This window comes from Metarhizium brunneum, chromosome 1 (assembly GCF_013426205.1).
Source record: "Metarhizium brunneum chromosome 1, complete sequence".
Classification (NCBI taxonomy): domain Eukaryota; kingdom Fungi; phylum Ascomycota; class Sordariomycetes; order Hypocreales; family Clavicipitaceae; genus Metarhizium; species Metarhizium brunneum.
Window position 1 is genome coordinate 6,351,709 of NC_089422.1, and position 27,995 is coordinate 6,379,703.

Consider the following 27,995-nt stretch of genomic DNA (forward strand, 5'->3'; position numbering starts at 1 on the left):
GGCGTGTAGTTGGCAGCCATGAAATGCAGAATTGGGAAACCTGTGCCTGGTGTCGCGAATGTGAATGGTTTTTGGTGCGAGCCCGGGTGGACAAGCTTGGGAATTGGCATCTTGACGCGATGGGCGTTTTCCATGTTTCGTTTCTGCCCTCCATTTCGCCCATTGGGTGGAAACAGCCCGTGGCCGTGGTGTACATGCTTAGTTATGATCACTGGCAACGCCTCAGTAAATGCAAAGTGTGGTATTGGCGCCCTTCTCAAGCAAGGTATATGTATATATGTTTGGGAGTGTTGGAGTATATGTAGGCAAATATCATTCTTCGCCATTTCAATTACGGCAATTATCCTATTGTACTTGTACGCGCACTACTACAATCGTCCCATGCAGGCACTACCCTGGCGCCAGTCATACATGTCTGTCCAACAGATATCCATGTACAATCCAATTGCGTTCGTCTAGCTATTCCCGTGATGGGAGCCAGTTCTGTGATCGAACCTTCTTCTCCGCAAAGAATCCTACTTCTTCATGCCCAGGAAGTTTCTCTTTTTCTTCTCTTTGGGTGGCTTCCCCTGCAGCTTGGCGGGAGGAGCGCCATTGGAGTTTAGATTGAGGTTGGACATGGAGGACACGGGCGGTGCGGGCGGCGGTACGGGAGGCAAGGGTGCTCCTCCAGGGGGCACGACTGGGCGACCCGGGAGGCCACCAGTTGGTGGTGGTGGTGCTCGTCCTGGATTGCCAGCCATCCTAGGACCGGCGCCGGGGTTGAGCTGCTGGCTCGGCGGTGGGGGTGGACGTTCAAACAAGTGAGCTGGGGCACGGGGCTTGGGTCGTTCCATGGGTATATCGAGTTGGCGCTTGTCGCGGCTTAGGTCGGCGACTTGGCGGATAAAGAGCTTGGGGGTTAGCATGTGAGAGGTGGCGAGGACGATGTCGCGGCTCTTTTCGCGGCCGACTTCGTAGCAGACGCGGCTTTCCGAGTACGTGGCGCCGCCGGCCATGAAGACGATGATCCTTTGGCGGTTTTCGGGCGGTCGGCGGCCTGCAGCGGCCCAGTTTGGTCGCCCGGCACGGAGAGACCCGCCCTGTGCTGCAAGGAGGTCTTCATTTGGGTCTGAGGGTGGTTTGACGTAAGGGAAAATGGTTTGGTCCAGCGTTCCCTTGGTGAGCTCATCGAGCACGGGCTTGAGGACCGGGTCGAATCGAGAAAGGGCATAGTCTTCGTTTGGTTGAAAGGCCTTGGGATCCTTGGGAAACAAGGGCGGGGGCTGCTGTCGCGGCTCCTTAAGGGTATATGATGTTTTGCCTCCCAGGAACTCCATATTGGTAATGACTTCACCATCTTGGGGCGGTAAAGCTGCATGAAGGAGCAGTTTTTTGACGTCTTCTGTAATGACCCCGCCTCTGTAAAGGATATATATTACGATCAGACGCAGGCGATCGGCTGGCAGTACTGCCTCGTCATCTAATAAACCCACAACCGTTTCAAGAATATTCTTGGGCTTCCTGTAGTCCTCGTCTAAGCCCGTTGACATTGTTTGCTCGGCGGATGCTAGATCTGGAAGTTTGTGGTTCTGGAACGCGTTCATGCATTCTTGGGCCATGTTGAGGTGTAGTGCATATGCAGATTTCATTTGTTGAAATTGCGGGAGACCTGCAACCATTTCTCTCATGGTGTTGAGAGTCGGAGCGCCTCCGTTCTCTGTGTCTTTGGTGAAGTGGGGATTCTCGTCGATGAACTTTTGAAAATCACCCATGAGCTTGTCAATGGTATCTTTCATGTGCCTATGTCGACTGTCGACCCAAATCTTATCATCATCGCAAAGTTCCACGTCCTCCTCTTTCTCGTCCTTGGTGCCGGCGTTTACTGTGGTGTGAAACGTCACCTTGTCACCATCTTTGATGGGTAACAGGTCGTGCGCCATGGCTTGGTAGGTGAATTCGTGCAGCAATGGTGCCATAAGATCCATTGAGCGATCGGTAATTATGAGTGTTGAGGGCGGTCGGTTCGACGGGGGCGGGTATTCGTTCTTGTGCCACTCAGCGTAAACGTCTAGTTCTTCTTGTACAAATCTAGCCAGGTGAGAAGAAAGCACCGAAGCTTCGTGAAACGCGGCGGTCGGTCGGTAATATCGGACCTTGGGATATTCTCCTAGAGTAATGCAGACACCAGCAATCTAGCGGCCTCAGCAATTGTGATGACAGATCAAAAGGAGATGGAAACATGGAATATTATTACCCTTTGCGCCAGTATTCGCATGTGCTTTGGAATCAGGTTGTTGCAAGCGGGATGATAAAGAATGGGAAAGCTCCAGGGATCTTTAAATGAAACGAGGTGCGATTCGCGAGGATAAAAGTCGATAAGGAGGGTTTTGGGGTTTGCTACAGGTCTTGATCCTGGTCTTTGTTGTTGCGGCTGCACCATCAGGCTCCCGACGCCAGGAAACTCGTTAATCTTGCGGCTCAGCTTAGGATCCAACAAGCTTGTCCATATCAAGAATGCTCGTCCGTACAGCCTCCTGTCGAAGTCGGCAAGGAGACAATCAACAATGTGCGGCTCCGGGGTAAGAAAATAGATGGCCTCCATGCCAGGGTTCGGCTCTCGCCGCTCCTCGATCCGTTCGATGGCTGCCGAGGTTAGTTGGCGGATGCGCTGGTTGACAGATCGGGGGCTTGGCTAAACTGACTGGCTATAGAACTACTGAGAATATCATCCTCTTTGACAGAGTTGTAAATGAGTTTCTTCGAGGCCTCGTCGACAATGAGATATTTCCACTGTTCGAATCGCCATACATTAGCGCGCGTGCTGTTGTCGAGTACGCAGAGGGGGGGGGAAGGGGGCAGTCCCGGGGCTTACGTCTGCTTGGGTACGATTCTGGATCTCTTGCAGGATGGCTGCGGCACGGGCATTAGTCGCAATCCAAGTCGAAGCAGCTTCAGCGCAACCGGCCTATTCCATACCATCATGATGCTCCTGGGTCGCCGAGAACCCCATGGTGGGCAGCAGGAGAGCTCCTCTGCTCTCGTCGCGGACAGCTCAGACGGGGGGGTTGCTCGAGGAAGGACGGTCTGGTGGGAAGGAGACTGGATGGCGGGGCGAGAGAGCGATGAAGATGTTGATGTCGGTGTAGGTCACAGCTATGTGCAGCCAAGGGGGACGAGTGGTTCTGTCGCCGGTCCGTATGCGAAATGGCGAAGGTTGGAGGCAAGAGCTGGTCTAGCAGAGACGGTGTGGTGGCGCTTTGGTGTTTTGGCGGGGTTGTCAAGGACTCAAGGGCCGAGGATGAAGGACCAGGTGAGAGAGTCTGGTCGAGTCTGGTTCCATTTCACCAGACGGTCAAGTGGTTGTCGCAGGATGCCGGCCTGGAACAAGGCCCCACGACATGCAAGCACCAAGCACCAAAGCACCAAGCAGCCAAGTCGAGCCTTTTCCTGAGACGCACCGGGAACTCGGACCTTGAGCTTGTGCATGCGGCCGCATGCTTGACAAGACTCGGTGCCTACTTTAGCATGGCGCCGGTGGCACCCGTGAGTCAAGGCTGCCGGTGAGTCGTCCGTCATTGATCAGCTAGCTTCACGGACAATAGCAACTGAATTGGTAAAGCACGTCCAAGCACGTCGACTCGGGAAGCATCCACAGACAAGTCGTGCCAACTCGAATGACGCCCTGTCTGGACATGCATTCTGTCTCTCCAGCTAAAATTATCCTCTGCATACAATAATATTGACACAAGTACTCCGTAGTATGTACTTATAATACCAGTACAAACGACCCAGCTCTTTTCCTGCTCTCAACTTCGTTGTCGACGACGTACGGAGTACTCCGTACCATGCCTTCATTCATCGTCCATTTGCCGTCGCAGATAACTCTCCACGTCAACTCTGCCATAGATTTCTGCCTGAAGCCGCTCCGCCCTTTGTTTCTCCTTTGCCATAGCCTGCTTCAGTTCCTTGCCCGTCAACTTGCGGGGCGGTGGCTCCCTGGCCTCCTGTTTCTGCCTCTCGAGTAATTCGGCCGCACCGATGCCCAGGTTATCATCCTTGGCCTTTGTCTTGATGGGATATCGCACTCCCTCGCCTTCCGCGCCCAAACCACGTCGCGCATCCGGGTCCCATCCTTGGGACTTCAGGGCTCGCAAGCCCATTCGTGACCGGTCCAGTGCCGACGGTGGATGTGAGTGAGGCATGCTTACTTGATGAGCCAGTGATGCTTCATGTTCCTTCAATGACGTGGTGATGGGAAGAGAGCAGACTGGGCATACGTCTGGTTGGGGGCTGGCTGTTGTCGTTGCCGGCGCAGAAACAGAGTTGACTTGACCATCGCCCAAAACTATGCTCGCATACAAGTCGCCAATGGCAGTCGCTACTCGGGGCTTTGAGACGGCTGCTGTGCCGTCGTCTGATTCCGTGGCGCGCACAAACTCGATCTTGTTGCGCTTCAACCCAGATCCAAAGGGCTTCTTGTGGTGCAGCGGAATCTCGTCATCTTCAGAGTCGTCTCTCGGCCGGCGCATGACAGGGCAAAAACACCAAACCCGTTTGTGACCAGTCACCAGATCCGTTCGGCAGGTCCCGTCGCCACGACTCTGGTGCGACTTTTTGTGTATGAAGGAGGGATCGATCTATGACAAACATGGGTTGGGAGTCTTGGGACCCTGAAGCGAAACCACGAGGCTCTACTACAAGTCGCGCCCCACTTTGACCCTTCAACCCTTTTACCCTGAAGTTTTCAGGCGGATGTACCTTGGTCTAGCAGACAACTTGTTCTGAACTACCGACCCTTCAAATACCTTATAAAAGCACGCTTGAACGTTGAGAAGAATTTGGGTGTCGATACTCATTGTTTGGCCCTGCTTCTGCTTCCTGCTCAGTATCCCGAGGTGACGGCTGTAACGTGTTATAAGACGTGGAACCCTGGAGGACAATTTCGACATGTTCATTACTCCAGTATCGGAGCGGCGTGCGTGGTGACTTGAGCCGGATATTAACATATAACATGAGTTCTATCGCGTCAATTACGCAGTCTGTCTGTCTTTTGAGATCCCACCAACTTCAAAGTCATCGCCACTTCTCTACCTAAGCGGGTACTTATACAATGTAGAGAATCAATGACTTCCCTCTTGATAATTGGAGTAAGCCCTCTTCCAATCTGGTAGACATCAAACAGCAGCCGATATACTCTTAGTCCGTGAGAAAGGTGTATGTGTTTGATATCTGACGACTGATGTCAAGTTTGAAGCAAACCTCTGACAAATTGCAGCCAAAGTGCCAGGTTACTCTTCACGGTGTGTTGCCTAGGGAAACCTTCGATTGTTCCATTCATTTTGACAAGGTGTATATTCTTGTGCAAAGGCTCTCTCGATTGCTGAATTACGCCAGCTATCAGCCACTCTCCGCGCTGACGCTATTGACCCTGATCTCAAGCTCGATTATGGCCCCTTTGAAGGCTCGGCCAAGTTGCGTATGTGCATTGCCGAGCTTCACTCGACGCCCGAGGTGCCAAGCAGACCAAACAACCAAATTGAAACAACCCCAACCCCAACCCCAACCCCCCCAGATCTTTCCTTGAGGAGGTTGTGGCGTTAGCCAAACGATTCAACATTGCCATCTTCTGCGACGAGGTCTTGACCCCCCTTTTCCGTACGGACGATCCAACACCGCCACCAGTTGAGTCGCTGGGATATGAGAATTCCATCTCGATAGGCCCTCTGTCGAAGGCATGGGGACTTCCTGGGGTGCGAGCAGGATGGGTGATATCCAGAAACGCTGCCCTTCTGCGCAAAATACTCATAGCAAGGGATTACACCACCATCTCTGTCTCACGACTGGACGATGGAGTCGCGGCATACGCCCTTGGTCCCGAGGTGCGTCGGAACCTTTTTAAGCATCATCTGGCTTTGTGTAGGGAAAGCATTGCTCTGCTTGACGAATGTATACGGCGTAACAAACTGTGCCGACGCACCACATGCAAGCCTCAAGGCGGAGGCACGGGATTCATACAGATTCTCGGCAACAACGGGGAGGCTGTTGACCACTTTGAGTTTGGACTTCTGGTTGTCAAGGAGCCGAGCTTGTTAGCAGTTCCGTGTTCGTTTTGTTTCCGGATGAAGGAACGAACGACTCTAGGGGGTATCTGAGGTTTTCGCTTGGAGACCCTGATGTTTTGAGAAAGGTCTTACCTCTTTTGGAGAAGGTATTGAAGGAGTGAGTGGTGAACTTGGACGCGACAAGATGCAACACTCTCAGGCTATTCCCCGATATTGTATGAATGCGTCGGGCGCCTGCCCAGTTAGGTAGTGGCTGTTGAATTGGCGAAGTAGTACTTGATTCCAACTACCTCATTTTTGCCAGTCGTAGAATATTGGTCTCGTCCAACGGACAGTCGTGTCGGACAGCTAAAATGCTGGCATCAGGTGGCAGGTGCCAACCAGGTGCCAACCCCAGCTGGCAAGCTATATGTTTACCGGTGCCGGCAACACATTGTAGTTGATTCTTTATAAAACAAGACTAGAAATCGAATCAAATTTACCATCAAACCCTCCCCATAGCAAATAGATTTTGCGTCACGCCCGGTTCCTCGATTTGCTCCAAGTCGTGCGGGACTTGTGGAATCCCAGGTATGCATCAAGACAATCACACCACTTTCTGTATCCGCATACCTCAGTATCTTACAAGTATTATTAGAACTCCCAGATGAATGATCCGTTTAGAGACCATGATCGCAACACCTGGTCGCTGCGGCTCGAAATAGAGGATCGTATTCTCTCAAGACTCCATGGCTTCTACTTCGCCGCCGGTGACACCATTCTGGGGAGCAAGCACGAGGACAAGGCCCTTATACAAGAATTGTGTCCTGAAAATGCAGGAAATAACATCACTTTGGATGTAACCAACTTCATCCTTAGAACCCTTGTAGCATGTAGCCGGAAGTGGCATATGTTGCATGACTTTGGCCCATTGCGTTTCTGGAACGACGTGACCACGCTGGGTAGAAGGAACTCAAACATCCATATTCGGCCCATGAACACTAGGAACCTTATTACGGCTTTAATTAAAGCACGTCAAAGATATGTCCTACGACAGAGCGCCATATATCCCGACTTCGTTATGGAAACCGACCTGAAGCCCGGCAGCGACACGGCTGCACAGGCCATTCTCGAACGCGTTTTGGATTTAGAAGACCCGATCACATTCTCTGGGGACATTTTCAGGAGTCCACTGTGTAGCGACTCAGAGAAGCGAGACTTGCTCAAGCATGCTATAAATTACGGCCCGGTGAAGCAGATCTCTGGCAAGAAATATCAGCTTGCCCAGGGCGCTCCCCAGAATCTACACCCTATATCGGATCTAGCCCGAAAGCCAGCAATTTTGAATTCGAGAGGGTTTGTGGAACAGCTGGCAGTTGGTCCAACATCTCCCAAAGAAGGAGTTGACAATATCACAGCGCCAAAGTCAGTCCCTGCCAAACGAATATCGACGCCAACACGAAGTCATGACGTTAACTTACCCCGTACCGCTAGCGGTGGAAGGGGAAAGTCGAGATGTGTATTTGTAACGCCTACCCGATGTAAAAGACTAGCCAGGGGAAAAGAATCACCATTGTTAGATACGAGCAATGATAAGAGCACACAACAGAGCAAGAAGAGAGTCAAGACTAGCGTCAAGTCAGATGCACGAGAGCCGGCGGCCGAAGCACGCTCGCCGACAATTGCAAAATGTCTGAAGAGCCCGTCCAGCGTTCGATCCGGCGTATAGTCGGAAGGTTGCCTGCCCTCTACTTGGTACTGCATACGATGTGTTAGCCCCTAATGCGGCTCGTTACAATTGTCAGCACGGTTGACATGACTTCAGGGACGGCGATCGGTTCCTATACTCACGAGGTCTAACCAAGTTGAAGATATATTTACAGTTCCAAAGAAGTTGAATAGATTATTTGAAATAGCTTCTACCGTACCGGTTCGATGAGTTCTCTTATACTATGCTGTTCGTGCTAGCAAACTCAACATTAGTTTACTTTGGCTTCTGAAAAACACTCACTACGGCCATGTATGTCTACCTTGACCAAGTAGACACATGCGACGTAGTAGCCAGTATACGGAGCCAGCAAGGAATTTGACTCATGTAGCTCTGTGCCTATGGCCTAGATTGTGACTCGCAAGGGCGTCGCATCTGTCCGTGACGAAGAACCTGGTTCAGGTCAAAACCACGTGCTCAAAACTCTGCCACCCTTTGCCTTGCACGAGAACAGCCCACGCGTCATATTGTGCATGGGAGATAATCAGCCGGAGGGTGATTCGCCCGTGACCTCGACGTTGCAGAAGTTGGGACATGGCAGAACGTTGGAATAACTCAACAATTAGACTTAACAACCGGCCCCACGTGCTTACTTGCATATGTTTTGCCGACGAGCCCGCACCGACTGGAGCAGGCCAATGGCAGTGACTTGAATTACCAATTACGAGGTGGATGTTGAACTTGCCAAGAACACGCAAACAAGATCCTGGAAATAGGACGCGGGCAATTGTCTTGTCCGCAGCTCTCCGCACTGGCTAGTGTCTGTGATGGGAAAGCCTGCAAGACTAAACCGGACATGGACTCGCGAGGTTGATGGCCAAATCCATGGCCTTTCCCTCCGAGGTCCGTGGCCAATTGGGGATAAAGCGATGTGCACGTTGGGCATGTTCCTGCCGATCATTTCTCGAATCTTGCCGATATTGAAGGCGCCATGGTACAACCGCGGGCTGATGCCGTAGACCAACCCCCGCTCGAACAATCTACATTTGTAGACCGAGCCGTCCCCTGAGTCCTCTGGTCCTGCCGGGAGAGGAGGAGTGATCTGAGGTCGCGTGTGCTAGAGACAGACCGACGCGTGCGGTTTCGAAATACGTGGAAATTACGCGGAAACGTGTATGTATCCGGGGCATTCTGTTGGACGATGCAGCCGGCCAATGTAGGACGAGGTTGCGGGGAGAATGCATGGAGGAGATGAGATGGTGATTCTGGTTGATAGGGGGTTGTGAAGAGGGAATTGGACCAGAATCCAGATATAACTATGCTGCTCTTCCTCGTGGCAATAGACATGGCCATGGAGGAGAGTGTCTCAAGGCACATATCTGGCTGTAAAACTCGAAGACATAAGAAGAAGAAAAATGAGGCCTCAGTTCTTGCTTTGCGTAACCAGCCTCCTGGCCGGCACGGCTACTGCCAGCTTCGACGGCAACGTCAACTACGACAGCCCGTCTAGGCGCCATGAGAGCCTGGGCATTGACGTTGGCCTTGTCGAGCGTCGGTCATGGAAGCGCGGCAACGTGGCCCATGAGCCGTCGCAGTTGCACTTCACCCATGGCATTGCCTCTGGCGACCCGTGGCCCGAGAGTGTCATCCTCTGGACCCGTGTTGCCCCTCGAAACGAGTCTGACAAGAGCGAGGCAACTGTCAATGGAACGGCTCCTCTCTGGAGCCATGAGACGGACAAGTATATCAAGGCTGATGCTAACCCCATCTGCGTCGAGTGGAAGGTGTTTCAAAGCAAGCGCGCGAATAGCACCAGCCAGAAGGTTGTGGCTAGCGGCAAGGCATACACGACCTCAGACATTGATTATACCGTCAAGGTAGGAAAGCTTCGTCAGCGGTGTGGTCGGAGAAAAGTGCTGATTGTGGTTGTGTCATATAGGTCGAGGCCAAGGGGCTCAAACCCTTGACCACGTACTTTTATCAGTTTAACGTTTGCGCATCTTCCAACAAGAGTCCCGTTGGCCGTACCAAGACTGCGCCTGCCAGGGACGATGCTGTTTCCAAGTTGAGCTTTGCAGTGTTTTCTTGCAGCAACTTTCGTGAGTGATGGACTGGCTCCACTGCCTTGGACTGAAGATGGATCGAGGGCTGACAATGTCTGCAGCTAATGGCTATTTCAACGCTTATGGCAATGCCGCAAGGAAGGATAAGCACGACTATGCCATCCACCTTGGTGACTACCTTTATGAGACTGGAAGGGGTGGTGAGCGTGCTACCAAACCCTCTGGAACCATTTGGACTCTAGGGGACTATAGGACTCGCCACGGGCTGGTTTGTCATTGCTGTGTTCTTGTCATGATTTTGATTACTCACACGAGGACAGTATCGAAGCGATGCCGATTTGCAACTCTTGTCTAAGAACTCCCCCTGGATCACTACGTGGGATGACCACGGTAAATTGAATCGGGTGGCATGGCATGAGAGACCGTATGCTGATGTCAGATACAGAGTTTGCAGATAATGGCTACAGGGATGGCTTCAGTGGTCTTAATAACACTGAGGACTCATTCCTCAAGTCTGGTACCAAAGTTACTGTCGATACCCGCAAAGTACATGCTGTTCGCGCCTATTTCGAGTGGATGCCAATTCGGTACTATTTTTTTCTCCTGCCAGATTTCCTGTCAATGTGATAGCTGGGAATGACTGATTGTTGTGTACATAGTCAAACCGACGTCGACGACGGTCTGCGGGTTTGGCGATCCTTCCAGATGGGAAAGCTGATGGATCTCATAATCCTCGACACCCGAAACTATGACCGGAGCATCACCGACCTTTGTAAGTACGCTGAAAAAGGCCCAGTTATGAATCAACACACTGATCAACTGGAGACTGGAACAAACACTACATTAGCGAGATTGCAGATGACCCGAGCCGCTCGTTGATGGGAGCACGTCAGGAAAACTGGTTTTACCGGTCTCTCAGTCAGTCCAAGGAGCGAGGTGCCACATGGCGCATTATTGGTAACCAGATTGTTTTCTCGCGCATCCTGCAGAACGACAACCGGGGTCTAAATGGCGACGCCTGGGACGTAAGTCGAGCCTACAGTGATATGCCATCAGATTTGTAGGTTGATAATACAGCTGACGGCGTATTATATTAGGGCTACATTGCCAACCGCAATAGGACCCTGCGACACATGTACGACAACGAGATTGACAACAACATCTTCCTGGCGGGAGACTCTCACCAGAACTGGGTACGTAAATAACAAATATCGGGACAGGAACGAGTGAAGCTGCTGCTGCTGCTGCTGATGATGATAGTAGGCGTCTGATCTCGCCTGGCTTGGAAACAAGCCGTACGACAAGGCCACCGGAAACGGAGCCATTGGCGTAGAACTCGCCGGCACGGCCGTCAGCTCCAGTGGTCAAGATGGACCTATCGAGCCTATTGCCGGTGACAGTGCTCGAAGCCTGGTGAAGCGCAACGAGGAGCTTGGGTGGCAGGAAGGCTATTACCGTGGATACTTTGAGTTGACGATTACGCCTGACAAGGCGACTGCGCAGTACTACGGTGAGCCTCGGGGTTGATGATCTTGCTGCCCAACAACGGAGAGCTGGAGGACTAATATATCAAACGTGATTACGTGCTTAGGCTGCCCTACCGTCGCGACCAGAAACGGCTGGGATATTCCCCTGGCCAACTTTAGCATTGTTGCGGGCGGGAATCACCTGGAGCGTCCGATTGCTGGTGGGAAGGTCGAGTCGGGGGCGCTGAGAGACGGCCAGGTCAAACATAGCAACTTGACGCTGAATACGAATACCGGTAAGTGGGAGGTTATTGGCTTTGAGAAGATGTACTTGTAAGAAGAAGACGGGGTGGTGCGTCGGAAAATGAGGCTCAATTGATGATTTTTAACATGGCAAAAGCGAAATAAAAAAGCTGGTACTGCGTAGTGTTTGATGCAATTTGGCAGTTGACCAGACTTCATTGACCGGACGGCTTTTCACCGACGGCAGGGAAGCGTCCAGTTGACCCAGTGCCCTTTCCCAGCCACCTCGTATTCGGGCCAGCCTATGTACCTAGGTACCTACCTGCACCCACTATTGACTCTCACTGGGAAATAATAGTTGACCTGTAAGGAACGACCCGTGCACTTGCTTATGATTCTGGTCAACTTCCGCTCGGAATATTCGGTAGCCATCCTCGTCAATGTCAGAAAAGGAATCTGGACCGCTCACATTGCCCAGTGCTTGCTCCGCTACCAGCCTCAAACCTTGACTCAAGCTCCCCGAGAGGCTTGATGTTCGCAGGCCTGTTGTCAAGAGTCGATAAACGGCCTGGTGCCCTGTTTGGGGCGTTTGGGGCGCTGATCCCGGCATCCCGGCACCTCCAAGGGTGCCACTTGACGTCACATATTGACTTCGCGCTTTGCGACAGTCCAGTCTCGCAATCTTGTCGGAGAAATATTCGCGGATGATGGCCGAGACGGAGTTCGGACGGCCATGGCGAGGATGCCCTCTTGTTGGCTTTGTTACAACGCCGGCTCCTTTTCTTCTCAGCCCTGACTCTCCGACGCCTAATCTTCTTTGTTCCCTAATCCGTCGCCTGAGACCATTGTCCTGAACTCGTTATCCTGAACTTGGAGCTGTTGACAGGTCGCATTCCTTGAACATTGACTCTCCTTGTGGCGCCTGAGACTAAAAACAGAAGCACAACAAATATTCCAAACATCCATGTTCCAGCATACATAAATATAAGGCCGGCAAGCAAGCGCATACTCTGTCTGGCCTTTGAAACTTCATTAATCAACGCGCAACACTGCAACACGCATAACTAAGCTCAACAAAAATTTGTCACTAGATTAGAGGAGCGGCCTGGCTTGGCTTTTGGGCCCAAGCTTCAACACTGCCAAATGGCCACCATTGCCCCAAGCCCATCGGCTACACCCGATACCAACGGTGTCAACGGTGTCAACGGTGCCGGGCAGACGAAATCCGACATCGCCAATCTACCTGATCCTGTAGACCAAGCCAATGGCGCGGATCAGAGTCCCCAGGCCAAGCCCGATGCCGCAAATTCACCCAAGGCAGCCAACGACGCTGACAACGAAACCGACGACAACGCGGGCCAGGGCACCTCCAACACCAAGCATTCACAGCCTCGAGAAAACGAAACAGGGCCGACACTCAAACCCAAATCACTGCAAGCGAATGGCTCTGGTCTGAAAAAGGCCATCAAGGGCAAGAAGCCTCCTGGGGGGTTCGACACAACACCGCTGCCAGACGCGCCTCAAGGCTATACCATTCGATTTACCTTTCGCTATGCTGCCAACTTACCACCGGCCGACTTTAGTACTGCCTCCTCTGACCCGTTTCTCACCGCCACCCTCACGGCGTCCAACCCCAAGAGACACAAGGAGGACCCTGACCTCGTCCATCGCACTCGCACCATTAGGAAGACGACAGAGCCGGAATGGAACGAAGAGTGGGTGGTCGCAAATGTGCCTCCGTCAGGATTTAAACTCAAGTGTCGCCTCTACGATGAGGACGCCGCTGACCATGACGACCGCCTGGGAAACGTGACCATCGAAGTGCCTCAAGTATTTGAACAGTGGGAAGGAATTCCTCCACCGGGTAAGGAGTATGCGGCCAAGAAACGCGTCATCAGCAAGCGAGCTTTGTTTGTTCAGGGAATCGCAAGTTTGTTGCGTTCTGATACTCATCTCACCCCAAAACTCTGCGTCAGCATCGAAGTCCTCGGCAAATCAGATCCTCCATTTGCCCAGATGTGTACCCTTGGGCCAACGAGGTGGACAAAGCACTTTAGTCCCATGATTGGGAGAATAACAGGCACAAAAGTGAACAAGGATGAGGAACATGACCAGGAAGGGGGATCTCGTCAGGCCACGAGCACCGGTCAACCCGAGGAAAAGAAGAGTCAAAAATACGAGTAAGCGAAAGGCGTCCCCATTCATGGACAAAAGAAATTGCGATTCTGATGGATTTTATAGCTTCCAAGCAAACGAAATGCAACTACAGGGCCCCGTACCACCTGAACTGTACCACCGCTATGTTGAGTTCAGACCCATCATCAGTTCCATGTTCTCGTCAAAGGGCATCCGTGGCAAAATTCTCAACATGGCGCTGCACAAGCAACATAACCGCGTGTACAACTACGACCAGTCCACAGAATGGGGCTCATTCGAGCCATGCTCTGAAGAAGCGACCCAAGCCTTTCTCAGACTCGCCCACTTTGACGAAGGCGGCCGAACGTTTACCTATGTACTTACGCTGGACGGCCTGTTCCGGTTCACCGAGACGGGCAAAGAATTCGGCATTGACCTTCTGAGCAAGCATACCATGCACTCTAACGTAGAGACGTACATTGCCTGCTCTGGAGAATTCTTCATTCGACGGCTTGAACGACCCGTCGCATCGGATGATCCCGAACCCGCAGAGAAGACACACCCAAAGGATCCCATCTCAGGTGGCCCGCCCGATGAGTCGCCGCCCGCCAACCCGGCGTACTACCAGCTTTTCATCGATAATGATTCTGGGACCTACCGACCGGATAAGTCAATTTTACCCAAACTCAAGGAATTTTTCGAGAAGAACTTTCCCAACTTGGGCGTCGTCACTTTGCACTGTGAGGATGAGGAGCTCCAAAAGCTGAAGGAGGATCAGCGCAGCGCGAAGAAGAAGGAAGGCCATATGGTTAATTTGGTCATGAACAGGAGTCTGAGCAGTATCAGCTCGGCAGAGAGCGAGCTGAATGATCGCGATGAAACCTTTGAATCGGGGAAGAAGAGTAAACGAGAAGCTGCATTGGCCCTCCTAGAGAACCCCCATACGATAAAAGATGCCCTGAAAGGGTCAGAACCCTCGAATAAGGGCAAAGCAGTGGAAGCTTGAAAATCTACCGGTTGGCTGTTGAAAAGGGTGGTGGTGGTTGGTGGTGTCATGTGCTTGCAATTTCCGAAAGCCTCAAGTTTGAGTGCCTGTCAGCGCTTGAGTTGGTCCCCTTGGTCTAGTATTCTATATGCTTCTGTATAATGTGATACCACTTTTTTTTTGTAGATCAGCCTCGCCGCACATGCCCGTAACCACGTGTTTAATGTATGTGACAATGCTAAACCCAATGCTCTCATCTGCTTGCCATGTTGAGCGGCCAACGCGCCCGCCCTGGCGGCGCCTTATAAATTCGGCTTGAGAGCCACCCACGTACTGGCGGCCTTTGCCAGAACCGCGCCCTGCCCGTCCTTGACCTCGCACCTCATCCTCGTTTTCCGCCCTTGGATATTCTCGGTCCAGGACGTGACCCACACCACACCCGGGACGGGCACCGGCTGCAGGAACCTGATGTCGAGGGAAGCCGTCACGCTGCTCAGCTTGTGCACGAGCCCGTCCTTGCCCAGCGCCGTGTTGATCTCGTTGACGGTCCCCATGCTCTCGTCCACCATGGTCATGGTCATGCCGCCGTGGATGATGTTGTGGTAGCCGCTTAGCCCGTCGCCCACGGCAAACAGCGTGTCCACGCGCGTGATGGGCCGTGCGGGATCCCGCAGGTGCGTCTCGTCGTCGGGGCGGAAGAAGGACAGCACGTGCTTTAGGCCCCTTTCTGAGGCGAGCGTTGCGCCGACGAACTGATCGTGCTGGGGGGATACGGGGTTGAAGCATTGGGGGATGAACGGAATTGAGGGGCCCGTGCCGTAGGGGCTGTTTTCGCTCAGGAGGAGGTCGGCGCACCAGGGGATCGAGGTGAAGTGTGAAAGGGCGGATGGGTAGAGGCTTGGTGGTGTGTTGGGCGGGTGGAGGTTGAGGGCGGGACTGAGTACCCGATCGAGAGGGGTGAGCTGTGAGGGTTTATTGTTTTCTGACATGATAGGGTTGGAGGTTGTGGTTGTGGTTGTGAAACTGGGGAGGATTGATGGGCTTGTCGAGGAGTTGTTGGTGTTGATTCTTCACTGATTGATAAGTGAATGAACTTGGTATGGGGAAAATGGAGACCTCGGCTATGCGAGGCCCGTGAGTCGGGGTGGGTGGTTGGTGCTGTGGCTACTTGTGTGGGGGTGCGGACGGCTCCGCGTACGGTCGCACAACTAGTCCCGACGTGTAAGTGCCTGCAGTTATCTCGGCAGACTGTGAATATCCACGCACGACTACCCGCCTTGTCAAGAAGTATTTATCCATTGCAAGGTATATAACCACCTATTCTGTGTGGAATATCAAGTGTCCATCTACCTAGGTACCTAGTCAGGCACCGTACCTAGTGGGTAGGCTGGTATGAAATAGCATACTGGATAGCCAAGTATTTGTATCATGGTTAATTTATCAACAGACATGGCACCAACACTTGTTGCGCTGAAATCATTTTCTACCAGCAAACATCCGTTTGCATGCCGATGACTGACCATTATGCACAGACCTCAATGTCATCCAAAGTGGCCCTCTAATATGTAGTAAAATTCACAGCCATCTCTGTCCATCTCACTCATAATGCCTGTCTACCTGCCAACTGCCATGGGCCGTTTATACTCTCGCCAGCTGGCAAATCATCTTGACCAGCCGACAGTCCAACGCGTGGAAAAAGGTCCATCTCATCATGAGAAAACCACGCCAAAATCTGCCTCTGCCATTCTACAGTTTTCTCTACATTTGCAAACCTCACATCTAACCCGTAATTAACCATTTCCATTACCTGCAACCAGCTTTCATCACCATGGAGAGCAGCGACGATGGATCGACCCTTAGCACAAACCACATCAACACCCTCATCACCATTGAGCGAACAGGGGCAGGTCTATCTATGGCCGCCATCCTCCTCACCGTCGCTCCGTTCCTGGCATTCAAGAAACTCCGCACCACTCCAAACACGTTTCTCGTGTTTGCGTCCATGGCAAACGCTGGCGCGAGCGTGGCCTCCATGATAGGGTACGACGGGCTTCGGATGGGCGAAGAGTCGACGCTTTGTCAGGCCCAAGGGTTCATATTCGAGTGGTAAGCGGAGTGGCCAAGGTTTTGTAAATGCATTGTTGACAATGGATTGCAGGTTCATGCAAGCCGACCCCTGGTGGTCGTTTGCAATGGCATTCAATGTCTTCTTGGTATTCTTTAATAACGCCAACCCGAGCAAGTTTCAGGAATACAAGTGGATATATTGCGTGGTTTGTTTCGGGGGGCCACTGCTGCCTGCTATCGTGCTTGTTTCTATTCGTGATGAAGAGCGAGGCCCAGTCTTTGGCGACGCAGCCGTGAGTATCCCAGATATACCTGCATGTTGGAAGGCTATTCTGACAGGAGCTCAAGCTGTGGTGCTGGATCCGGCCCAAATGGAGCATTGTTCGTCTTTATGCGTACTACATTCCCATTTGGATCTGTATCCTCCTCTCTATTTTGATCTACATCGCTGTGGGATACCATGTTTTTCGTAGCAGGAACCAGCTGCGGAATGTGACGTTCCAAAACCCAACTAGGAATTGGCGCAATGGATCTCTGACGGATAGCGAAAACAAGATTTCTGGAGAAGAGGTAAGAACACGGTACATCAGTCACGAGGAGAGAGAGAGAGAGACAGATCTAACTTCAGCAGAACCCTACGAGACAAAATGTCTGTTATGGACTCGCAATCACAGAAGTCCAAGTCACGACCAACTTCCCCGGGTTTATCGACGATGATATCCCCGTTCTCCCTACAGCTGTGCACAGAATACCCTCTCGAATGTGCGGCCGATCATGGCTAGATTCCCACAATGACTCGGATAGCGAGAGGGTTATACCTACACAGCTGTTTGAGACGACTTGTTCTTCTGGGGGGCGATACACTAATAGTAATAATGCGCTAGTCGGGAAATTTGGGGCGTTGAAATCCACGGCCTCGATGAAGCTCAAGCGTTTGGATCCCGTCAAGATGGCTTATCTGCGGACGAGTGGCATTTTTGGCATCTCGGTGCTGATTACATGGATCCCTAGCTCGATTAATCGGATTTACAGCCTTTGGAACGGGGGGCAAGTCAGCTATCCTCTCAGCATTGCAAGCGGTTGTGTGTTGCCCCTCCAGGGTGTTTGGAATGCCATCATCTTCTTCACCACCAGTTGGTCAGATGTCCAGGCCGAGGCTAAGACGCTCAAAGCAAGGCTCGGTTATGGGGGTGTGTGCGAGTACCCTCGGGGCACTCGCCTGGAGAGCAGGTTGGGCATCTCATCAGTGGAAACGTATGACTCATTCAACGAGTCCCAATGCCATGGAACAAAGCGCTGCGGATGTGGTAAATGTGTTGGAGAGGTTGTCAGGCTTGAGGATTGGAATGGCCGCACCAGTCCATCGCGCATCTAATTCCAGTGCCGCACACCGACGACAGACTATGCGACGTGTTTGATGGGTAGAAAACAATCCTTGGCTGAAGACACGTTCAGGGAAAGAAGAAAAGTAAATGTTGGGCAGAGTATTGTATTTTGTTTTAACCACGTCTGTAGATAGGAATATTTTTGCGGACCTTTTTTAATCAATTATTAAATTCTGGAAGTAAAAATTTCCTCTCCCTCGGCTGTATCAACTCCATCCTTGATGCATCTCTTTACAGCCGCGTCAAGGTCTTCACTGCCGCCCTGAAGATCAAGCCATGTGTTCTTGACACCGTCTGCAGCGAGTAAGGCATCTGCGGTGGCCGCCACTGTAGCTCTGCTAGCATCGCCATTTACATGAGCCGTCTTGCCGAGCTCAACCTTGCCAGCAGGTTCGTCAGTAAGCGTGGCTGGTCGAAGGCAAATGCCAACAAGAGTAGAACTCTTCTTGGACGTCTCGTAGAGGACTTCATCCGCAGCAATCTTGGCCTTGTAGTAGGTCGCGAGCACGCCGTAGTTGACCTTCTTGTTGTACTCGTCCCACTCGCCCTCTGGCCACCACGAAGCCCCTGCGCGCCGAGAACCCCCGTACGACACGAGGAGGAATCGTTTAATAGAGGGAATGTCAGCGGCAGCGCGGATGAAATGGACTGCCGCGTCTCGATCTATCTTGAAGGTCTGTGAAATGTTAGCAATCGACGGCCAGGTTCAAGGTGGCTGTGATTCACATGCCATTTCGGGGCCGCCTTTGCCGCCGGCGCCTGTTCGAGATCAGTCACTACTCTCGCAATTGCAAAAATCTGTGTATCTGGTGGGATGTACCGGCACTCCACGCGACGTAATCAGGTTTAACGTTGTTTAAAATGGCCGCGGCACGTTCTTGTGTAGAAACTTCACCCACACTGCTGACCAGAACGTGGAGCTTGCCAGGCAAACCACTGCCGAGCTTCTCAATGGCAGGGGCCTGCTCCTGAGTACGGATCATGCTGGTCACGGTCCATGATCTTTTGAGCAGCAAGGGCGTGAGCAGCTGAGCAATCTTGCCGTGGCCGCCGATGAGAAGGACATGATGAGATGAGGCCATGGTTCGTGGGTTCGATGACGGTGCAGCGAAAGAGTCGGAGCTATGCTTTGATGACTGCAGGTCCGATTTGCAGATTATGGCACAGACGATTATTTGAGAGTGTAGCTATCCAAGCAGTTCTCAGTCGCACGGAGATTGAAGACGAGTACTCCGTAAAGGCAACCGGGAAACGCTTCAGGCTGAAGATTGATGTATTGACCGATTACAAATGCAGCTTGGCCCCCTCATTTCACCGCTGGGAATGATGACGTCATATGCGCATTACTGGCAGTACTGGTGAATGTGAAGACACATGAGCCTTGCGGACCCGTACTTGCCGCTTTTGCTTAGAGTTTTAGGCGCCGATCACTGTATCCGTGGGACCCACAGCATTTGAAGCTTGGGTTCCACCTCCGAGAAGCCAGAGCTATTTTATTTATGCTGGCGGGTTTAAATTAATGCAATCCCCAGCTTTTCCTCCTGTATTGTAATTTGGGGTGAATTCCAAAATACGTCAATTTATGTAAGATCAATAATATAGTAGTTTAAAATGAAGCCTTTCCTGGCAAGTTGTCTTTTTGCATGCTTCTATCGCGCGCTGCCCATCGCGTCCCCTGCAGCCCCAAAGCACTCTAATAGCGTCGTCTTCTATGGCTCAAATGTCCATGCCATTGGCTCAATTTCGCGGTCTTGTCGGTGATTGCATGGTGACCTGCCACGATAACCTATCAATTCTTCGCTCAGGGATGTTCTCTCCCCGTGCAATGAAATCCAGTCCGTTGTTGTCTCTCACCTATGTGCTAGTGTCTTAGTCAACTCGGCGCCAGCCGGCCCCATATGGGCCCCCCATCCCACGACGTCAATCCTCACGACAATATTCCTCACGTTACTCCGTCCACCTCAAGAGACGTGGCATCGCTTCCCAAAACCACTTCATACCGTCCATGATGGCGGTGCCTCCTATCATACACTCAGAGAAAGGCATGTCCCTCCTCGCTATACCGACCACGTCGCCTCGTCATGCTAACTTCCTGAAGCCTGGGTCACACTCATCACCAACGAGTCCTACCTCCCAGGCCTCCTAACCCTCAACCACTCCCTCCGCACCGTCAAATCCGCATATCCCCTCATTGCCCTCCACACACCCTCCCTCCCCTCCTCATGTATAGCTGCCCTCTCTCGCCGTGGGATCCCATCGATCCCCGTTCCCTATATCGCGCCTAGATCCGGCAAAAAGTATCTCGAGGATGCGCGCTTCAACGACTGCTGGACGAAGCTCATCGCCTTCTCGCTCACCCAGTTCTCGCGTGTAGTCCAGCTCGACTCTGACATGCTCGTTCTCAAAAACATGGACGAGCTCATGGACCTGGCCCTCGACCCCGTCTCCCTCAGCGAGTCCGGCTCCGAGACGAGCAAGCGGGTATTCGCGAGCGGACACGCCTGTGTCTGCAATCCGCTCAAAAAGCCTCACTACCCGTCTACCTGGATCCCCGCCAACTGCGCGTTTACACACCAGCATGATAATCCGGACCTGGCTCAGGTGGAAGGCGCTGATCCGGCACGCAGCCTAGGGGACTTGAATAGCGGGCTGCTGGTTATAAATCCGTCCGAGGTATTGTTCGAACAGATTATAGAACACATGGATGCTCATGGAGAAACGTACGCTTTTCCGGATCAGGATTTGCTGGCGGATTTGTACAGGGGTCGATGGGTTCCGCTGCCATATGTGTATAACGCTCTGAAGACGATGAGAACTGCGGATGTGCATGGTGCGATCTGGAGGGACACGGAGGTGAAGAATGTGCATTATATTTTGAGTCCCAAGCCGTGGGGGGAGCTTGATGAGCAGGGGCGATGGAAGGGTGAGAGTGAGATTAATGGGTGGTGGGCCGAGGCTAATCGGAGGAGACTGGAGAGGGAGAAGGAGGAGGGGATATAGGGTTGAGTTCCCCGTTTAAGGAGCTGGGGGATAGTATGGCTGTTGCAAGAAATCATGAGCGACCGGTGTTGGGGGTGATTTTCTGAGTGAGATGGCTGAGACGGAGTTTAGATTTGGACTTTCCCCGGGACGATCGGGGGCCATTATTTTCGTTCTTCAAAAAGTCAAGTTGAGTATCTATCTGCTCTGCTCCTCTTCTCCGTCGAGTGCAGTGCGTGCGTGATGTCCTCAGTTCAGAGGCGTTCTTGGTACACGGTTCTACAAGGGGTTCAGGTGAACTTGCCTTGCCATGAATAGGCTGGCGTACCAGTTGACCCCTCGAGTGACCCGTCGCAAGGTCAAGTCTACTCCAAACGGCCCGAACAACCAGTCCTTATCGGCGGATATTTTAATTTGCGGCCAATACTATTGACAAAGTTGCAGTTTTCCACGAACTCCAATGTCTCCTCCTACTATTACCCAGGTCAGGTAGTTGTGGGTAGAGGCCATGGCTCGACATTTTTCTCTTCCAGCCCAAGATTCTTGCGAACGGCCCCTGTCTCACTGTGGACTACTTCCTCCCATTGATCGTCTTGGTGCTCATGTTGGAGTAGCCGCGCATGTTCTTGCCCAATCTCTGGAAAATCCAGGAATTGTCATTCCTCCACATGCGCCGACTATCGCCATCATTTCGAGGGTTCGAAAACAGCCGCTCCGGTTCTTTCACAAGCAAGTCAAAGGCATATCGACGATGTGCCTCTCACCATTAGCTGACTTGGACGCCGACGCTGTGGTGCTATCTACACGGCCATTGACATCTGGTGCACTCTCTGTCCTGCTCCTAAAATTCGACAACCGAGCATCAGCGACCAGTATTGATACAACTTGTGTGATGCAAAGTTTATTGACGGCTTTCACTAACGGTAGCTATGGATTGCGTCGAAGATGCAATTAATCCCATTCATTGACTCAATCTAATAAGGGAGGCGTCGATGACTTCTCGCAATAAATATCTCCTTTGGGACCCATTCTGGCTAGATGGCTGCTTTTTTCAAAGCCGTGCATTGAACCTTGACAGTCCTATTCCGATTCGTCCTACATATGTAGCCTCCTGCTAATGCGTGTACTCCAGATCACGCCATATAATGACCAGAACTCATCGCGGTGTGGTTTGTATGTGGGATTATCGACAAACGCCACTAGTGCTGCAAGAGAGACCGCTGCAACAAGGAACACCATTATTGCAGAATGAACCTGCTGCGTTACAGCCTCGACAGACGCTAGAACTGCTGCAATAGAGTCCGCTACAGCATGGGACACCATTGTTGCAGAATGAACCTGATGCGTTACAGCCTCGACAGACGCTGGAACTGCTGCAATAGAGTCCGCTACAGCATGGGATACCGTTATTGCAGAAGGATCCGGATCCGTTACAGCCTCGGCAGACGCTGGAGCTGCTGCAGAAGAGGCCGCTGCAACAGGGAATGCCATTGTTACAAAAGGAGCCGGATCCGTTGCAGCCTCGGCAGACGCTGGAACTGCTGCAGAAGAGGCCGCTGCAACAGGGAACGCCATTGTTGCAGAATGACCCGGACCCGTTGCATCGCTTATCTAGATTGGCAGAGGGCGGATTGTCTTCTGTAGGGCTTGCAAGTCCCAAGCCAAGGAGTGAGGCTGCAAAAAGAATTTGATTCTTCATCTTGTATAGGTCATCAGTGGAAGAATGGGATAGGATGGTGAAGTGCCGGATATGAAAGGGAACAAGGTATTGACTAAGGTCAACGTACGGAGATATAATGTGACTAGTTAAAGCTTTCAGGTTCGTAAAGAAAGTCGGCATCAGATGAGCTGAGCCTCAACTTCTTATATATACCTAGGTAAGTCACCGCGGAGGCTGTAGGTGAACAAGGCGCATGTATCTCACCCATACAGCTTTGAGTTGTGCCGATATTGCATTGGAGGCTTGTATAGCCGGGTCTATAGCAGTTCTGGACTTGTACAACCCAGAAAAAAGATGTCAACTGGTGCGAGAAATGATGCAGATCCTCTAGCATGCATCAATAGTCCGCTCTCAAGCTGCGCTCTACGGGGGCTTGCATGGCAAATAGAGGAAGTCGCGAGGCTTCAAGTGCGGCGACCCGAAAGTACCAGACCTCAGGAGCATGTCACCAGGGCAGCTTCATGTCTCGGCAGGTACTCAAGTAGCCGGTGGCAGGTGCATCCTACAGCCAGAGTCGAGGTCAGCCGCAGTCAGCAGTGGGGGCGTAGAATACAAATATTGAAGCAGGAGAGAATTGCTGCTCGGGGACAACTATGTAACTTACAATTGGCTCGGGATCTATCCATCAGGCAGCTTTTGGTTTGCTCTTTCAGCTCCGGGCGTCCATAGTTATACGTGACCTGTTTCCTCGCGCGGGTTCAAAAATTCATCGCGTGATCATGGCACGGCATCTGGGGTGGAATTCTAAAAAGCAAAGACGTCAATATATTTGCAACTGCCTTGTTTCTTGTAGGGAGAGCGGGAGGGCTCCTGCAAGCCAAACTATGCTAATAGAAAATGGCCAAATAGCGAGCTATGACGAATCCGTGGTTCAGGTGTGCCGCGGTGCAGCTGGAGGAATCGAAAGTCAAGCTTGGCCTTTGCTCTATGTTCGTACTATGTAAAGTATGTTGGTAAAAGTTCACCTTTCCCGCGGGGCAATCCGACTTGACACTACCGTGACGATGCTGCAACGAGTCAACATAAACGGCACTGCGCAGGCCCCAGCAGGCTCAAAAAAAAGTGTTTGATGGTTGGATTCAAGTTCCCGATGGGCCGACTACTTCACTCCATGCTGACTCGGTGAGGCTTGCCGTAAAATTGGACCTTGGAGGTCGCGACGGGCCAGGGTGCAGTTCCGAGATGCATACGGAGTATTGTAGTTGACATGCACCTGGAGGCACCAGACGTGGTTGACTCTCGGTACAGATCACCAGAAGTCGATGGGTCTGGTACATGTAATCAATGCACCAGACTCGGTGCTGCTGGCAGACGTGGTCGCTGGTGACACTGGGAGGCCGGGGCTGGAACCCGGAAGTTTCATTCTGCCAGACCTCAGATTTTTTTAACATTATCGACGCCAGGGTACAGCATCCACTAAGATCTTGCTGCCTAGACAGACGTGTCTGACGAAAGGTCTTCTTGACTATGGTTGACCCCAAGCACATTGCATGGTAATGTCATGTAACTATCCGAGGCAAACGGTATGGATTATGTCAGCTCCAGCTCAACTGTCATGCAGACTCACGCCACTATTTGCCAACACGGGCGTGGCTTGGCGGTTTTCACCTCACTCACCAACCAAAAGACCTTGACCCATTTCATTTTTAAAGCAGGACGCAACGAGATAGTTAATGCGATAACAATAACCAAGAGGCTTTGGGGGTGCGAAATCATCCGGACCAGGTGGTGATAGTGGTGAATCCTGATTTACGACGTCTAGGAAACTCGGCATTTCATCACATTACTCAGTTCGCGGCCTATGCTAGGACCCGGCTCTAGGCAACCCGCGAAAAGATGCCGAAATCAGTCTGCATCGTAGGCAAGTCCAGATGGAGAGAGCTGTGCATGAGATCTGTAGCTGATGTCTTGCCGTAGGCGCTGGGCCGTCTGGTCTGCTTGCAGCCAAGAACCTCCTGTGCAACGCCCCAAAGGGCTGCTTCAAAGTCACCGTGTTCGACGCTCATGAAGGCATTGGCGGGCTATGGCCAACCTCAAAGACGGATACGAAGCGCCAGGTACACCCTTTGATGGTAGCCAACCAAAGTAAACACACCATGCAGTTTAGCGATCATGCCTGGGAAGATGGCGCTCCCCAGCTGCCATTGGCCTGGCAAGTTGGCCGCTACTTGGAGCAGTACACGTCTCGGTACTTGTCTTCACACCCGGATTTCAGCTTGCATCTCAACACACGAGTCGTCCGAGCAGAGCGAGGGGATGGAGATGGCAGTGGGTGGGATGTGCGACTGGAGTCCGGGGGCCGGGAGCAGACACAGCATTTCGAACATCTGGTTGTTGCATCAGGCTATTTCGGCAAGCCCATTACTCCGGAGGGGGTGTCAATTGCACCTTCGGCGGCAATCCCAGTCATTCATAGCAGCCAATATAGGGACTTGAAGAATCTTTTTGGAACCCGTAGCTCTGCCAAGGGCAAGATTCTCGTTGTTGGGGGTCAAATGTCTGGTGTTGAGGTTGCGGGAACCATTGCGTCGCATTTGTCGTCTGCCACAAACTCGCCCGATGATTTCTCAGTACCCGATATCGATCAGTGCTCAATTCATCATATTATCCAACGGCCAATCTGGGTCTTTCCTTTACACACAACTGCCGAGGCAAGCCCCCCATTCGACAACTCTTTTGCTGCTCCGAGCTGACACTGGACACAGCCCAAAGCTGCTGCTGCGCCGTTCCTGCCTCTTGACTTCTCATCCTATAATCGAAACAATCGGCCACTTCCCTTGGTCAATACTCAGGGTCACATCGATGAAAAAACTGCACAAGTCGTGAACGGCATCTTCCTAAACGCTTTGGGGACGGACCAGTCTGCCTTTTCGCCTCTCCTTTATGTCGACGATGCAACGAAGACTCAGCCACCTTACTTGGCAGTCAGCGACTGGTATTGCGATTTCGTGAGATCAGGACTAATATCCCTGTCCAATGGGAAGTTCGAATCAATCAGCGGAAACACGGCCAAACTTGATGATGGAACGAAAATTGACGACGTCGTAGCGATAGTGCTAGCAACAGGTTTTGATCCATCACCCTGCGTTAGCTACCTGCCCAGCAAGATTTTGAAGACACTCAACCACTCTCCGCAGCACACGGAACAGCCACTTGCATTGGCATTCCATGGAACTCACCATCCAGATGTTACAGGACTAGGCTTTGTTGGCTTCTATAGATCTCCATACTGGGGAGTGATGCAAATGCAGGCCCGTTTCTTGGCACAATACTGGTCCACGCCAATAGATGCACGCCCTGAAGCACTAGAGTTGAAACTAAAGTCCGACAAGTCCATTCAAAGGACGCTTGACCTCCGAGACGACCCGCGACTCTCGCAGTTCCCGATGGGCGACTATCCTTTCCTCATGCAGGAATTCTCCGAAGCACTTTCAATACCCAGAGTAGATCCATCATTGAGTGGTATTCCCACGCTCTCGTATAACAGTCTTCCCTTGGACATGCTCACTCCCGCAAGGTATCCATCACCGTCAGACGACGCTTCAGCAAAGGCAGACGCGGAAAAGTTGCGCCAAGACACTGTACACGTCGCTAGGGATGGCCTGACAACACCCCGTTTTATGCCACGTGCGGTGTTCCGAAGTCTGCTAGGCACGTGGAAGCTCGAAAGAGAACTAACAAGCAAGCTGCCAACACACCCGAGCGGTCATTTTAGCGGCACGGCCCGGTTCCTCCTGAGAGACAAGACGTCAGATGGCCTGCAGTGCGCGAGGCAAAGTTTAGGGTCGTCTGATCCCGATGAAGAGGGAGGCATGGAATACCTATACATTGAAGATGGAGAATTCAAGACTGAGCAAGGATTCGGCTTTAGAGCAAGCAGACGTTACGTCTGGCGATACAATGAGAAGGAGGAATCATTGAGCGTCTGGTTCGCCAAACCTGGCGATCCTAAGCGAGCAGACTACTTATTTCACGAGATTGAGTTCTTACAACCAGAAAATGGTCGTGAGAAAGGGTGGTCTGCAAAGGCAGGACACCTTTGCATTGATGACTATTATGATGTCAAGTATAATTTTGCATTTCAAGCTGTCAACTTGCAGAACTGGAGCATAGAATACACAGTCAAAGGACCCAAAAAGGATTACTCGATCAAGGGGAGGTACACTAGATAGATTTCCAAGAGTTGTATTTACTCCTAGTTGCCATCAGTTCCTCACTAGACAGACCCGGTTAGACTTATACTCAACGGGCATCTTGAATACATAGATGGAGAAAAGACTAGTGTTCTATTTCACTTTGGGTAAATCATGAGTCTATTAAACGCTTTTGGAACGCCAAACATTTGGTACATCCCCGCAACAAGTCTATAGAGCTGCGCACGTAGGATTCATCGCCGGAGGGGCTCGCAACAATCCGTCCTCCAGCGAGAAGCTACCATCATCGCCTTCAGTTTTGATGTTATTACCATCACCGGTTATGTCCTCTCGAGCGTCGTAAAAGTGGGCTTGATCGAGTTCGTTAAGCTGATCTCTTGTTTCTGCAGTTAGATACTGGTTCATCTGCGCGAAATCCTGCTGAATAAAATGTCAAAAATACATATCCTGAGCAAACAAACCAACAAAGCAGACTCGATGCTCACCAATCCCCTTACTAGCAGTGATTTCTGCTCTGCCAACATTCTATCCGCCACTGTTTCCACAACCCGGTTTCGAGGGCGTGCCTCCTCCTCCTCCTCCTGCGGCGGTATCAACTTGCTTGATGATGTATTATTGTTGTTGTTGTTGTGGCGGTTAGCCCACCATGACATGCTCCGTTGTTTTTCGCTGCCGTAAGGGCTAGCTGTAGCTGCTGAAGCTGCTGCCTGCGCATAATAGAATTCCACAGCCAGCTTGGCAAGTCTGCCTTTCAGGTATACAATCTCTGTCGTCAGTTGCTCATTGTCTCGGACGAGTCGCTTCCTCTCTTCGGCCTCTTCCGCCCTCGCCATCTGCATAAGCTGGAGCTGATTTTGCAGGTTGACGATCTGGAAAGAGTGGTTCTTGACGATGCCGTCAGTTTGCTGTATGTGCGACGGTGGCCAGACATTAGTCACCGAGAGTATGTAGATTGAGAGAGGGGGGGGATCTTTACGTCAAAGGTGGCCCGTAGTTTTTGCAACTGCTCCTCGGATGTGAGGGCCTCGTCGGAACCCATCTTGGCAGTTGTGGGTTATATTTGTAA

At 51.8% G+C, this 27,995-nt stretch overlaps 11 protein-coding genes across 11 annotated transcripts; 6 read left to right on the forward strand and 5 right to left on the reverse strand.

Annotated features, from left to right (window-relative positions):
- Nucleotides 1-515: 515 nt before the first annotated feature.
- Nucleotides 516-2,992, reverse strand: sec1 (Protein transport protein sec1; the record flags this gene model as incomplete). Its single annotated transcript, XM_014693126.1, has 5 exons — nucleotides 516-2,174; nucleotides 2,237-2,625; nucleotides 2,685-2,772; nucleotides 2,855-2,892; nucleotides 2,959-2,992. 5 exons carry the CDS (start codon nucleotides 2,990-2,992, stop codon nucleotides 516-518), a joined length of 2,208 nt encoding a protein of 735 aa, XP_014548612.1.
- An 841-nt stretch (nucleotides 2,993-3,833) lies between these two features.
- G6M90_00g019300 (uncharacterized protein) lies at nucleotides 3,834-4,511 on the reverse strand (the record flags this gene model as incomplete). Its single annotated transcript, XM_014693125.1, has 1 exon — nucleotides 3,834-4,511. One exon carries the CDS (start codon nucleotides 4,509-4,511, stop codon nucleotides 3,834-3,836), a length of 678 nt encoding a protein of 225 aa, XP_014548611.1.
- A 2,179-nt stretch (nucleotides 4,512-6,690) lies between these two features.
- G6M90_00g019310 (uncharacterized protein) lies at nucleotides 6,691-7,752 on the forward strand (the record flags this gene model as incomplete). Its single annotated transcript, XM_066129830.1, has 1 exon — nucleotides 6,691-7,752. One exon carries the CDS (start codon nucleotides 6,691-6,693, stop codon nucleotides 7,750-7,752), a length of 1,062 nt encoding a protein of 353 aa, XP_065985927.1.
- Nucleotides 7,753-9,146: 1,394 nt separating this feature from the next.
- phoD (Alkaline phosphatase D) lies at nucleotides 9,147-11,597 on the forward strand (the record flags this gene model as incomplete). The annotated part of the gene is made up of 10 exons (XM_014693123.1): nucleotides 9,147-9,608; nucleotides 9,671-9,830; nucleotides 9,896-10,062; nucleotides 10,115-10,184; nucleotides 10,240-10,381; nucleotides 10,454-10,566; nucleotides 10,620-10,819; nucleotides 10,892-10,987; nucleotides 11,058-11,304; nucleotides 11,386-11,597. 10 exons carry the CDS (start codon nucleotides 9,147-9,149, stop codon nucleotides 11,595-11,597), a joined length of 1,869 nt encoding a protein of 622 aa, XP_014548609.1.
- A 1,049-nt stretch (nucleotides 11,598-12,646) lies between these two features.
- On the forward strand, nucleotides 12,647-14,645 carry G6M90_00g019330 (uncharacterized protein; the record flags this gene model as incomplete). Its single annotated transcript, XM_014693122.1, has 2 exons — nucleotides 12,647-13,683; nucleotides 13,745-14,645. The coding sequence occupies 2 exons, from the start codon at nucleotides 12,647-12,649 to the stop codon at nucleotides 14,643-14,645; spliced, it is 1,938 nt and encodes a 645-aa protein (XP_014548608.1).
- Nucleotides 14,646-14,926: 281 nt separating this feature from the next.
- On the reverse strand, nucleotides 14,927-15,613 carry vlmB (Verlamelin biosynthesis protein B; the record flags this gene model as incomplete). The annotated part of the gene is made up of 1 exon (XM_014693121.1): nucleotides 14,927-15,613. One exon carries the CDS (start codon nucleotides 15,611-15,613, stop codon nucleotides 14,927-14,929), a length of 687 nt encoding a protein of 228 aa, XP_014548607.1.
- Nucleotides 15,614-16,452: 839 nt separating this feature from the next.
- Nucleotides 16,453-18,066, forward strand: G6M90_00g019350 (uncharacterized protein; the record flags this gene model as incomplete). The annotated part of the gene is made up of 4 exons (XM_014693120.1): nucleotides 16,453-16,730; nucleotides 16,783-16,984; nucleotides 17,040-17,261; nucleotides 17,323-18,066. The coding sequence occupies 4 exons, from the start codon at nucleotides 16,453-16,455 to the stop codon at nucleotides 18,064-18,066; spliced, it is 1,446 nt and encodes a 481-aa protein (XP_014548606.1).
- A 176-nt stretch (nucleotides 18,067-18,242) lies between these two features.
- On the reverse strand, nucleotides 18,243-19,158 carry G6M90_00g019360 (uncharacterized protein; the record flags this gene model as incomplete). The annotated part of the gene is made up of 3 exons (XM_066129831.1): nucleotides 18,243-18,752; nucleotides 18,807-18,835; nucleotides 18,897-19,158. The coding sequence occupies 3 exons, from the start codon at nucleotides 19,156-19,158 to the stop codon at nucleotides 18,243-18,245; spliced, it is 801 nt and encodes a 266-aa protein (XP_065985637.1).
- Nucleotides 19,159-20,084: 926 nt separating this feature from the next.
- Nucleotides 20,085-21,076, forward strand: G6M90_00g019370 (uncharacterized protein; the record flags this gene model as incomplete). The annotated part of the gene is made up of 2 exons (XM_066129832.1): nucleotides 20,085-20,118; nucleotides 20,175-21,076. 2 exons carry the CDS (start codon nucleotides 20,085-20,087, stop codon nucleotides 21,074-21,076), a joined length of 936 nt encoding a protein of 311 aa, XP_065985900.1.
- Nucleotides 21,077-24,611: 3,535 nt separating this feature from the next.
- Nucleotides 24,612-26,947, forward strand: G6M90_00g019380 (uncharacterized protein; the record flags this gene model as incomplete). The annotated part of the gene is made up of 3 exons (XM_014693117.2): nucleotides 24,612-24,636; nucleotides 24,693-25,345; nucleotides 25,481-26,947. The coding sequence occupies 3 exons, from the start codon at nucleotides 24,612-24,614 to the stop codon at nucleotides 26,945-26,947; spliced, it is 2,145 nt and encodes a 714-aa protein (XP_014548603.2).
- A 192-nt stretch (nucleotides 26,948-27,139) lies between these two features.
- Nucleotides 27,140-27,968, reverse strand: G6M90_00g019390 (uncharacterized protein; the record flags this gene model as incomplete). Its single annotated transcript, XM_066129833.1, has 3 exons — nucleotides 27,140-27,346; nucleotides 27,415-27,834; nucleotides 27,906-27,968. The coding sequence occupies 3 exons, from the start codon at nucleotides 27,966-27,968 to the stop codon at nucleotides 27,140-27,142; spliced, it is 690 nt and encodes a 229-aa protein (XP_065986016.1).
- Between the last annotated feature and the right edge of the window lie 27 nt (nucleotides 27,969-27,995).